The sequence below is a fragment of the Halichoerus grypus genome, chromosome 7, assembly GCF_964656455.1.
Source record: "Halichoerus grypus chromosome 7, mHalGry1.hap1.1, whole genome shotgun sequence".
Lineage (NCBI taxonomy): Eukaryota > Metazoa > Chordata > Mammalia > Carnivora > Phocidae > Halichoerus > Halichoerus grypus.
The window spans coordinates 29,625,556-29,637,584 of record NC_135718.1 but is presented as its reverse complement, the minus strand read 5'-3'; the positions used below and the strand labels follow the sequence as shown (position 1 = coordinate 29,637,584).

At 53.5% G+C, this 12,029-nt stretch overlaps 1 protein-coding gene across 1 annotated transcript in view; it reads right to left on the bottom strand.

Moving 5' to 3' along the window:
* Positions 1 to 12,009, bottom strand: part of PYROXD2 (pyridine nucleotide-disulphide oxidoreductase domain 2) — a 29,171-nt gene extending 17,162 nt beyond the window's left edge. Inside the window, 6 exon segments of the mRNA XM_036080676.2 lie at positions 3,268 to 3,341; positions 3,423 to 3,458; positions 3,461 to 3,515; positions 5,749 to 5,768; positions 10,140 to 10,206; positions 10,208 to 12,009. Of these exon segments, the coding sequence (XP_035936569.2) occupies positions 3,268 to 3,341; positions 3,423 to 3,458; positions 3,461 to 3,515; positions 5,749 to 5,768; positions 10,140 to 10,206; positions 10,208 to 10,267 (312 nt within the window). The 5' untranslated portion in view covers positions 10,268 to 12,009.
* Positions 12,010 to 12,029: the final 20 nt, after the last annotated feature.

The following is a 12,029-nucleotide window of genomic DNA, read 5'->3' as shown; positions in this document are numbered from 1 at the left end:
GTTGGGCAGTCCAGGCTGGACCTCTGGTCCCTCACTATCATATTGCCTTGTTTTCCTTTCTTTGGGGGTAACACTTCCTCTACCTGAAGTCCTCTTACTAAGAGCAGAAGCCTTGCCTCCCTCCCTCACCATGGTATCCCCAAGGGCTTCTCCCAGTGCGGGACACAGGGCAGGGCCTCAGAAGCATTTACTGAATGAATGAATCAATAACCCACCCCAAATAAGGGACCTAAGAGTTGCTTCAAGTATAACTAACTGAATATGAGTAATTTTTTGTCTGATTCCAGGACTTTCTCATAAATTGGACCTTTGTCATCCTTGGTGGTTTTAATTATGTGGTGTCAGAATAGAAAGAGGGATGTTAAATCACCATTAGATTTGTTTACATCATGCAGTTCTCCTCTTATAAAAACAGAACCCTTCTTCTGATTCCCCCATGAGAGTTCTCAGCATGCACAGCCACGCTGGGTGGAAATTGCTAGGAAGGGACAAGGTGTATACGAGGGACCAGAGGTAAGAGAGATTCAAAAGGTGTGGTGCCCGGCCCCACCACCGTCCTGCAGAATCAGCAGTCAGATCAAGGTCCCTCAGGGTCCCATCAGTTTCCAAGGTTGTTCTGATAGACCTGAAAGTTTGAGAGCCCTGCCCTAGGTTTCCGGGAATAAAGCAGGAGCACAGTGATCTGGCTGAGACCCAGAAGATGATTAGTGAGGGAGGGAAGGGGTTGCCACTTGAATGGGGTCAAGGCTGGCTCAGGGAGAGCTGGACAAGGCAGCTGCTTGCTGACGTGGGAGACAAGACCCCATCAGGGCAGAACTCTGCCCTCTCAGCCTGGAGTCCACTACTTAATGTGGGGCCACTTTTAAAGCAAACCTGTGATCTAGTGGACAGAACCAGGAGGTGATCCAGTCTGATGCTCTCGTTGACAGCTGTGGAAACTAAGACCCAGAAGACAGGCCCCATGGAGGCCCCATGTGGGTGGGGGAAACCATCCTCTGGCTCAAGGATGGGAAGAGGGGCAGTGGCACCAAAGGAAAGACTCACACTTTGGGTGAGAGCTTGGTCTAACTGGGGACAGGCCCCTAGTGGCCAGACCTGACAGGCGGTAGCCAGCTACAGGGCCCCGGGGAGGCCTTCCTGGAGCTTGAGTTTCTCAACTGCCGCATGGGAGTAATAATGCTGACAGTTGTGCGGCACTGACCATGGCCCAGACAAACCTATTAACCACAATAGCCTTATGAGGTGGGTACTATTACCATCCTCATCTTGCAGATGAGGAAGATGAGGCGCCATGAGGCAGCTAATAAAACCATCAAGCAGGGATTCAAAACCAGCCTGTTAGGTCCCAGGGCTGTAAGCTCAGCCCTGTCCTCTGCCCAGGCCGGGCTGCAAGGGGAGCTCCTGTCTGTGACCGCGTCCACGGCAAACCGCAACGTGCTGGGACGCGCGAGGCTGAGCAGGACTGCTCTGGGATGCCTGTGCTAGCACACGGGAGCCCAAGAACGGGGAGGAGGAGGCAGGGGGACCTGGTTCAAGTTCTCTGTCACTTCCTAGTGTGTGAGCCTAACTTCACAGAACCTTGGTTCCCTCGTCATCGAACGGGCCGCGAACATTCTTGTCTCACAGGTGAACACCAATAGCTAGAGTGTTAGAACTTGTAGCCCAAGTTGTAGCACTGGTAAAATAACTGCTCTTTACCGTTGTTTGGAGATAGAACATTCCCAGAGTTCAGCTGTCTTCCTATAGATGCTGTCCAGCTTGTCAGTGTCTTGTTAGAGAAGGTGCTCCATACTCCACAGGGGGTTAGTTCTGTGTGTCACGAAGCAGGACTGTTTTCTCCCTTGATTTGAGCACCATGCTCCTATTAATGCAACCCAAGGTCAGAGATCAAACCATATACTCAATTCAGTGGGGGGTTTCCTAGTTAAAGGAGCCCTATGACAGAAACCATTTTCAAAGGAGTAACTTTTTTTTTTAAGATTTTATTTATTTATTTGAGAGAGAGAGAGACAGTGAGTGAGAGAGCACACATGAGTAGGAGCAGAGGGAGAGGGAGAAGCAGACTCTCCTGCTGAGCAGGGAGCCGGACGTCGGGCTCGAACCCAGGACCCTGGGATCATGACCTGAGCCGAAGGCAGACACTTAACTGACTGAGCCACCCAGGCGCCCCTCAAATGAGTAACTTATTTTTATAAAATGAATAGTCATGTGAAAATTTCTGTTCTGTGATCCTGAGTTTTGTAAGTTAGATTTTTCAAAAGGAGGGTCTACCCACAGCCCCCACCCCTAGCCACGTCTGCCACCATGTATAATTGGTGCATTTGCAAGCTGTCTTCAGCTATAGTCTGGCATGGACTGAAGACTGGAGACCCTTGCCCAGGCCTTGGCTAGACTTCATCAAGTCCTGCCTATGGGTGGCTCACTCGCGCTCTCTCTCAGTCTCTCTCTCTTTCTCTCTCAGGAGGCAACAGTGATTGGATGTCTTATTAACTTCAAACTTTCAATTTAGAGCAAAGTTGGTGCTAAAATGCTCACAGCTTCTCATACGGATGACACACAGGACCCTTTTCTCTGAGTGGAGGTGACAGGCACCAAGCGGGGAGAAACTGAGTGGGCTCCAGGAATGTGGTCACCAAGCTTCCGAAAGAGGCAGTGGGGGTGACAGGAATCTGAAAGGACAGGGGCAGAGTTGGGCCAGCCTGTGGACTGAGGTTAAGCTGACTAGAAGTTAACAAGGGGCACTGAGCGTTCTCGGGACTCCCTAAAGCAGCCCAGGAGTCAGAGGAGGTGAAAGTCCCTGGGCGCCAAATTTCTGCTCAAGCTGCCTACAGTGGTAGTAGGATCTAAAGTTTAATGAGGGCAGAAATCAGGCTTTTGTCAGAGGCCCAAGGCTTCAAGGCAGGTCCCTAGCGAGGGCCAGGCGAGACGCCGGGAAGTGATGGGGCCGGGCAGAGCTGGAACCCCAGTCACATGCAAGGCACCAGCCAGGGCTGCATGTAGGAACATGGGCCTCATGTTGACAAGGCTTGTCTTCCAAAGACGCCCAATTTTTATGTGAAATTTTCCATTTTTAAGACACTGGGTAGGCCAGACAAAACCCAACTGTGGGAATGCACTGAGGAGAGCATGTGGGGTAGACAAACCCTTGGATGGAAGAGAGAACCCAGGTGCAGGGAACCATGTGGGCGCAAAATAGGGAGACTTCACCCCAGGTTAGGAAGCTGGAACTGCCCCCTCCCCCACCTTTGGGCCATGGGGGAGCTCTACCTTCAGCTCCAGGTCGGTGTAAATCTGTGGCCTCAGCAGGCTGAGGAGGTAGGACGCTCGGGAGAACTTAAACCCTGAAACGGAATCTGGTGAAGAGGGTCACCGGCGGTCACCGACAGTCATGCCCCGCCACCCCATCACCTCTCAGGGCTCACGTGGGATGATCTCCTCTGGGACAGCTGCACCCCCACCACAGGGCGTCTCTCGAAGACTGCTGTGTTCACCCCCAGTCTCTGCAGGCACGCTGCCTGGGGGGCACACAGGGCCCTCCTTTCATCCCGGGGGCCGACCTGCCAGCTCAGGGGCCTCGCTACAGGGCCGCCCCCTGGCTCATGCTGTTCCTGCCTCTGGAATGCCGTTCCCTTGCTTCCTCCGTAAATTCCCACTTGCCCAGATGTCTCGTAAGATGCAACATGACTGCTCCTGCCCCTCCACGTCCCAGGGGCGACCTTTCCTCCTGCATGGCCTGGTGGCTGTGTCAAGTCCTACTGCACCGTGCCCAGCCCTGCCTGGGGTGCTCAGCTCCTCTGGGGGGACGAGCCTCATGCCTCCCCACAAGCACCGAGAGGCAGGGGCGCCTGGGGTGCTCTGTCAGTGAAGCAGCTGCCTTCGGCTCAGGTCACGGTCCTGGGGTCCTGGGATCGAGTCCTGCGTCGGGCTCCCTGCTCAGCGGGAAGCCCACTTCTCCCTCTGTGGGCCGCTCCCCCTGCTTGTGCTCATTCTCTCTTTCTGTCAAATAAATAAAATCTTTGACAAGTAAATAAAGTTCACTTGCCAGACACTGTTTAATCCAGCCCACAACCCTAGAGGTGGCCACTATGACTCTCCCCATTTCACAGATGAGGAAACGGAGGCCCAAGGTTAATGGCTTGCCTCAGGCTCACGGAGCTCCTGAGTAGAGGTGTTGGGAATTGAACCTAGATGGTCTGGACCGAGATCTATACTCCTGACCCATCCCAGCGAGGAAGAAAACAGCAGCCCTGGCACTGGGGCGCGGCTTGGCCCTCAGAGGTACGCTGTGCTGTTCTCGCATTAGGCACGAGCAGCCTCACAGAATGGTCTGAGACCACTGAAAATGGGATAGAGCAAGACCACTTCACAGTTTTGCCTGAGTACAAACACGGGCTCTGAGTCACCCACAAAATACCCTCCACCTCCTCTCGCAGCCAAAATAAGTGGCCACTACTTCCTTACCAGTCACCCTCTCCTGTTCCTGGCCCCCCTCCCCAATAGATAAGATTTATCAAGATGCCCAGTCACAGGGGGTGTTCCTGCTTTCTGACGGTATCCAATCTAGAGCAAACCCTACTTCCTTAGACTGTCCCCCCAGTCATCCAACCAGAGCTCAAATCCTAGAACAGGTTCTTCCAACCCCCTCCTTCCTGAGCCACCTCACGTCCCCCTGCTCCCCGGTCCCCCACAGCCGGTCACCCCCTGACTCCGCAAACTGCAGGTCTGTGCCCGGGGGGGCCTGGGTCTTGGGCCGAAGGGGCGGACACCAGCCTCCTCTGGGCTGAGTCCCCGTCTGCGAGGCTTTGTGTGGCAGGTCCTCGAAGCACATCATCTGTTCGCTCCACAGCAGCTCTGTGAGTGGGTGTTTTTATTCTCATCTTACCATGGCTCAGAGAGCCTCAATGACTTGCCTTGACCTTCACAGATAGGAAGTGGCAGAGCTGGAGGACAAACCCATGTTTATAATTACATAAAATCAATGTTTTAAATTACTGATCAGTTGAGTTATATAATGCTCCCTATAAAATGTTCAAGTAAAACTACTATGTCAGGGAAAGTGTTTAGATTTAACACTAGTCTCATAGCCCTCCCTCCCTGAAGTGCTGAGTCGTCCTGTATGGATATCCTAAAGCTGCCACTGCTTCAGGGAGATGTTCCAAGTTTGTCTTGTGAACACCCTCTAGCACACATGGTGGCCTCGGAGGGGTACCGGGACCAGAGTTTGAGAAGCACAGCCTCAGGGTACCCCTGGTCTGGCTCAACTTTGGACAGAGGAGCCAGTGGTGGTGGGGGCAGGGCCCTGCCTCCCCTGCTGGACTGGCTTCCTCGCTGTCGCCGGGGTACACTTGGGGCTGTGTAGCTGCTGGGTACTTCAGCCTAGACCCAGCTGGGGAGCACGGGGCCACCCGTAATCTGTAGTCGGAGGGCCCCACCTGGCCCCAGCTTCCCAGGCTCTAACACGTCCCTCTGGCTATGCCACTTATGTATTTTCTCATCTCGTCACCATCTTGCTTCTGAATGTCCCCTGACTCTCCCAAAGTTGTGGGGGAAATGCACGTTAGGGGAAGGAGAGGAAGGGGAGCCCCTGATAGCCTCCTTAACTACTGCGGACACCCATCTGACAGCCGTGGGTCAGTGCCAGGGAGAGACCAGCCACCCCCCCCTCCTCCTGGCCAGCACCCTGCGGCTTCTCGAATTCCAGCTGACAGCCACGTGTGCAGGGGCCGGGGCAGCGGGGGAGGCACTCACAGCCACCAGCCCGTTGTGTCCTGCAATGAGACAAGGGGGAGGAGGAAAGCAGCAGTGGTCAGCGGGCAGACAGACACACTCCCTGGGGGATATGGTCACCCATCCCTGTCCCCATGCTTGTGAAGATCCCGGGGAGGTAGCCGAAAGTACCACCTGTACCTGGATGTTGTAACAGCGTCTAGCTTGATGCCATAAATCACCTGGTCTGTGGGGAGTCAGAAAACCCTGGTTCTTGCCCTAGCTTGAGAAAAGTCCTGTCACCCTGGCCTGGCCAGTGGCTCCAGGCTGGAGTGAGGGACGAGGAGAAACCCACAGTCATCAGACCAAAGCTATCTCATGAAGCCTTGCGTTGCTGGGCTTCTGTCCCTTGGGGAGGAGCAGGTGACTGGTGGAGAGCACGTCAGTTTCCTGGGCAGGAACAGAAGGGAAGCGTGGCTGCTACGCTGGCGCTGGACCCCCTCGCTGGCTTGGAATCACCATCCAGGTGCATGCTGGGCATGCGGACGGCTGCCGTCACACGCGGCTTCTTCTGCCCAAGTGTGGTCCACTCTAGTGCCCCAGAGCCTTTAGTCCCATGGCTTTGTCTTTGTCAATCACCAATATTCCCCAAATAAGAACAGTTCAAAATGAATTAAACACATACAGCTTCAACATGTGCTAAAGGAGTGCCGGCTGATTGGGTGAATTTATCTATCATATACATATGTGTGTGTGTGTGTGTGTATATAATGTGTATATATATATATATATATATATATATATATATATATATATATATATATTTCTTTTCAAAAATCTTAAGAGGGCTGCCCCTGGGTTGGGAGCCCTAAACCTGACTTGGGATTCCAGGTTCCCCACCAGGCCCACTGCTGGCAAGTGCGTCTCCTGCTCTGAGAAGCTTCAGGATCATCTAAGAACCTGTATGAACGATGATTCACAACCCCTCCCGAGTCGGCTCGGCAGGGTGGAGGCAGGGACTTGGGATGGATTTCTCACAAGGCCCCGGGGTGGTTCTGATGCGGGTGGTCAAGCACGGCCAGGGGCCGGGAGTGTCTCCTCTTGCCTCACTCTCAGGATAGTGTAGCTGCTTATGGAGAAGCCCTTGTTGGGCGGAGAGCAGGCCTGGGTTGTTTTCAGGTAGTGGGGACAGGTCTTGTCTGGAACACTTGGCACGCGTTTCTCCTTGGTGACAGAAGGTCACTCTGAGTCTTCAAAGATGTCAGCAGAAGACTATGTTCTCGGAGCACCAACCTGAACCCAGTGTTCGTGCAAATAAAATGTTCAGCCATTAATTTGACAAACATCCATAAATAGGAGGCAGTGATGACCCACATGACGGATTTCTTCATGGCTGAGCTTTGTTTTACATTTTCCATACAGAGACACCCAGAATTTTAGAGGTCACTGAGCCAACTTCTCTTCCATTAAAGGAATCTCTGAAATAGTGTTTTTCAACCTTTGACCACGAGCCACATGGAGAAGTGCGTCTTACCCTGTGACCTGGCCTGCACCCCACATACAAATGTATCCACAGAAACAAAAGTTTCATGAACTCATATTAACTCACCATGTGATAAGCATGTGATGATCTATTTGATTATATTTCATTTAAAAAGACGGGTTAATATACTATTTTTATGTACTTTTGAAAAGTTTCTTAAGGTTTAAAAGCTTTGCTGGATGGGATTCACGAGCGAGTTGCAGCCCACAGTTTGGAAAGGCCTCCTCTCAAATATATACATCAAATTAAAGGCCGACTGTCCTGGGCTCAACCTGGCTCCTGCTATTTACAGGACGTGGCCCTCAGAGAGTCATTCTGACCGGCCATGAGCTTCAGGCTTCTTGCAGTGTTGGAGCGAGAATAACCAATAATATATGTAAAGCACCTGACCCTCAGCAGACTCACGATAAATGGTAGCTATGTCTCTTAAATAGTGCTGATCATAAATCTTGGAAAACTAGTAAAGGCTTCCAGGCAACTGGGTCCAGTTCAATCATCACATGAGCCCACAAATGCACAAACAGACCTCAAATGACAAAGGTCAAGATTCCAACTGCCCAGGACCCTCGGCGCTCCACCACTCCAACCCTAGTCCTGCCTGAGCCCTCCTGGGGCTGCTGGTGACCTCTCCTTTCCCCCTGAGGGGGTCTGAAGCTGCAGACTCTGATCATCTCCAGCCTGACTCCAGGGATGCTCAGCTAGCCAGGCATGTGGGGCTCTCGAGAGAAGCCGCACTCTGAACACGGGTTCTCAAGTGTGGCTTGCAGCTGCCTGCACCGGACCCGCTCCAAATTCTGGTTGGAGGCGCGGACTTCCCCTCAATCCTAATCACCAGGGATAGGGCCCAGGAACTGCATTTTAACAAGCTCCTTGGGTCATTCTTAGGCATATTTAGTCAAGGCACTAATTAGGGTTCGTCTTCAAAGTGGCCCCCAGATACTCGTGTGACCTCAGGGAGCAGAGCTAACCCTTCTCTCAGAAGATGCCACTCTGTCCCTCACTTGATTCCCAAATGCCCTTAATTAAACCGGGCTGCCCTGAATGCTCAGCAATTGAAGAAACAACATCAAGGAAAAACTCACACCTGAGACTCACACACGTGTGGGCAAGTCACCCACGCCTCTGGTGACCTGGAGTCAACCCTCTGTGCCAGGAGACAGCAGGGATGTGCTGTCACCAAGGCCAGAAAAGCGGGGGTGGGGGTGGGGCATGACACCTTCCCAATCAGTGAAGCCTGGAGCTGGCTTCCCCCGGCCAGGATGTTTGTGACGCTTGTCAAACACCGCCATTATTAAAATTTAGATTATTATAAACTTACCGTGAAATAAATTATATTAAAAACAAAGGCAATAAATACTCAAAACTTGTCACTTCCTCGTTTTTCCAGTTTACCATGACCTGTGCTCCTGCAGTTCTTCACCTCTGAGCAGCCGTCAGCGGCCGTGCCTCTCTCCCAAGTGCACGCACAGGCCCCTCATGGTGGCAACTTGAAAAAGGCCATGGTGGGAGTACTTGAACCACGGAAGCCAGCCAACAGCACCCCTCAGGGCTTGGCTGTATGACTCTGTGGACGGTTCCGTGTGAGAAAGTGATGGAGAAAACACGAGCGATGCAGATGAAACCCGACCGTGCGTTGTGTCTGCAGCTGTTCCGCGGCAAATGGCACAAAACCTCGAGAGGATCTTCTCCCAGTGCGGGAGAAATGTCACCTGATGGAGCAAAGTCTCTCCCGTCACTGGAGGAGTGAAGTTCAGGTGTGACTGTTGCTTCCCGTCGGTTCTACTCTCTAAAGTCAGTGCAAACGGCAAACCACGTTCCCTTCCGAGCCGGCCTGATCGGTCGGGAGTAAGCACAGGTTTGCTGCTAAGTTTAGCAAAAATCACAGAAATTTGGTGAGAGCCAACTGGCTACCTGGAATTTAGAGTATCGTGTATCTTCCTTGTAAACATGTGTGCTATACTTCCTCTATTTCAGCACTTATCATAAGCTCCCGTATATATGTCCGCACACATTTTCCCTGGAGGGGCGACTACAACATTTCCTGGCCACGACTGCTCTCGGAGCATACAAGAATGAAGAGCTGGCAGGACAGTTTGCAGCTTTAAAACGGTGATGAGCATCTTCTTGCGATCCTGCCATTGTCTGTCTGTCTAAACCCAGTGGGAGAGAATACCAGAAGTTGAAATTTGGGGCCCCCTGGGAGTGTGAATGGAAGGCTCTGAGCAAAGACAACCTGGTCCGGACCCTGTGGCCTCCCACAGTTACGCGGCGGAATCGGACACCCTGCAGCCTGGGCGTCAGCAAAGTGCAGTAGGACCGACCCTCTGTGCCCCAGACAGGCAAGACAACGGGGGCTGTCACCCTCCGCAGACATGCACTAGGATCTCTGCGACTCATTTCTATTTTTTCCTAACTCCCAGTTTCCTTGGCGGAATGGGTAGTCCTAGTGGTGAGGTGGTGGTGACCAGAACTCAGGGCACTCGGGGTGGCTGGATTTCATGGGTCTTTTATGGCAAGCTCTTTCTTTCCAACCCTTGCGTACCATCTGCTTTCCAAGAGTGGTGGCAACTAGCTAATTTTGCAGGAGATACATGGAAACTCCTGAGCTCACCTATTCCTCCCTGGTCATTCTAGAAGGGCAGACCCGAGCCTAGAGAGGGCAAGAATCTGCCCCAGACCACGAGCAAGTTGATGGCAGCCCCACAACCTCGGTGCCTGCTCACAGACCAAGCGGACTTTCCATCACCGCCCCTGCTCTGGCCCAAACCCCGGCCAGCCTGTGCCCAGAGCAGAGGGAGGTGGGGGGCTTGGGGATGCCCCCCCCCTCAGCCCCGGGGGCTCTGAGCAGGGCTGCCCTCCCTGGCCCTCAGCTCTGGCACAGCCCGTTTACCTGCTCCTATCACCACGGCATCGTACTCAGGCTTTAGGCGTCCCCTGGCTTCCCAGTGAGCTCGTCTCCCAAGCCGGGCAGGGAGAGGCACCCAAGGCCCTGCTGAAACCTGGGCCACTTGCAGCCATTTCTGCCCAGCAGTAGGCCAGGAATTTGCTTACAATCAGCTTTTGTGCAGCCCAGGTGGGGGGAGGGTCAGGGAGCAAACAGGAAGAGAGGAGAAGCTGCAGTCCAGCTGCCGTACTTGGCTTTGGGCCATGAGGACATGCAGCTCACAAGTCCACACAGGGCAGTCTCAGGAGGCCGCCCGTTCACCGTGCAGAAGTCGGGTCCCCTCCAGGCCGCAGAGGAGAGCCACTGTGCTGGTCACTCTAGGGCTCCCACGTGTGAGGTGCTGTGCTCACGGAGGCCCCAGAACTCCCATTTCATGGACGAGGAGCACTGAGGCTTGGAGAAGGGGTGGCGGAGGTCATGCAGCCAGTGAGCAGGTTGGTGGGGCCCCCTCCCCAGCACTGTCCTGCTCCTCATTAAGGAGTTTACTGTCCAGGGTGTGCTGGGGAGCGAATCCTGAGGAGATACTGGTCAGACTCTGCCTTAGCTCCCCATCTTTCCGCCTGCAGGATGGTGAGCGGCTCTACACCCCACAGGGTCGCCTTGACCAGGGCCTCAGCAAAACTACGGGGGCTGGGGGGGGACATCTGTCGCTGCAGTCCCTGGAGAGCTGTGTGCTCCCTCCCAGACCCTGAAACACCTTGCACTCAGAAGAGGCTGCCGCGGGAGCCTGCAAGGGCTGGGGAGTTTGGGGTTCGCCTTCTTCTTTTGACAGCCTGGACATCCCTCTTGTCTTTGGCACCTTTCCAATTTCCCCAGAATCCTCAAGGATTAAAGATCACATCCGCAAATATCTTCAGCTAACACACTTTCTTGCTATGCTTTGGACTGCCTGGAATTAGGAGCTCCTTTGTTCTCTGCCCATTAGCTAGCAGGCCATTCCTCTTGTTAGAGGAAAAAAGCACCCAAGAGTTGAGTTTCTGTACTGCCATGACATCTGTCCATATTCTAGAAACCCGCTATTAGAAATGCACCTTAAAATTGGGAGAGTATGCAGGGAAGGTGCGTCTGAGCAGGAGAGCCTTCCGCGATCCTTCTACTCATGAAGGAGACACCCCTCCGCACGTCAGGTTTACACTGTGCGTGAAACTATGCTGGAGTCTGATGCACGATGCTCGCCCCAGTGTTACAATATTGAAAAATTCGGGGGATTGGTTCAACTAGACATGTCGACATCATGCAGCACTAAAAATTAAGGGACAACAGTAGGTGACAGAAGCGGGTACCCTAAGCAACAGTGGGCATCTAGACTTACTTTCCCCCGCTTTGTGCTCTCCTGTGTTTTCCACAACTGATGTTAAATTTCCATTCGTAAAGTCAAGATATTAAGGAGGCATGTGGTCCCAGGCACCTCAGGTGACTGTCCCTCACTGCCACATCTGAGGACATTAGTGTGAGGTGTGGTTCTGCCCCCCCTTCACCCCCACCAGCTGTTTCCTTAACAGAAAAGAGTCTTTGCGTGAATTTTGGCTCAAGCCTGAAGACACGGAAGGGCCGGCTGCTGTCAGCCGGTCAGAAACGCTGCCTGGGTGCCTCCTGCTGCACGGCGCTTCTCTCCTCCCCACGGCAGACGCTCCCCAGTCCCAGGGCTCGGGTGCCCTGACCTGCGGTGGGAGCTTCTAGGTGACAGGAGAGGGGCCGTCCCCCTGAGGCAGTGGTTCTCAACCCAGGGCACACAGGGATCGGCTGGGGAGCTTTTATAAACCTCTGCCTGGGATTCGGAGGACCGAGGGACACGGATCTCTGAGGTGGGGCTGAGGCAGGAGTCGGGACGGAGCA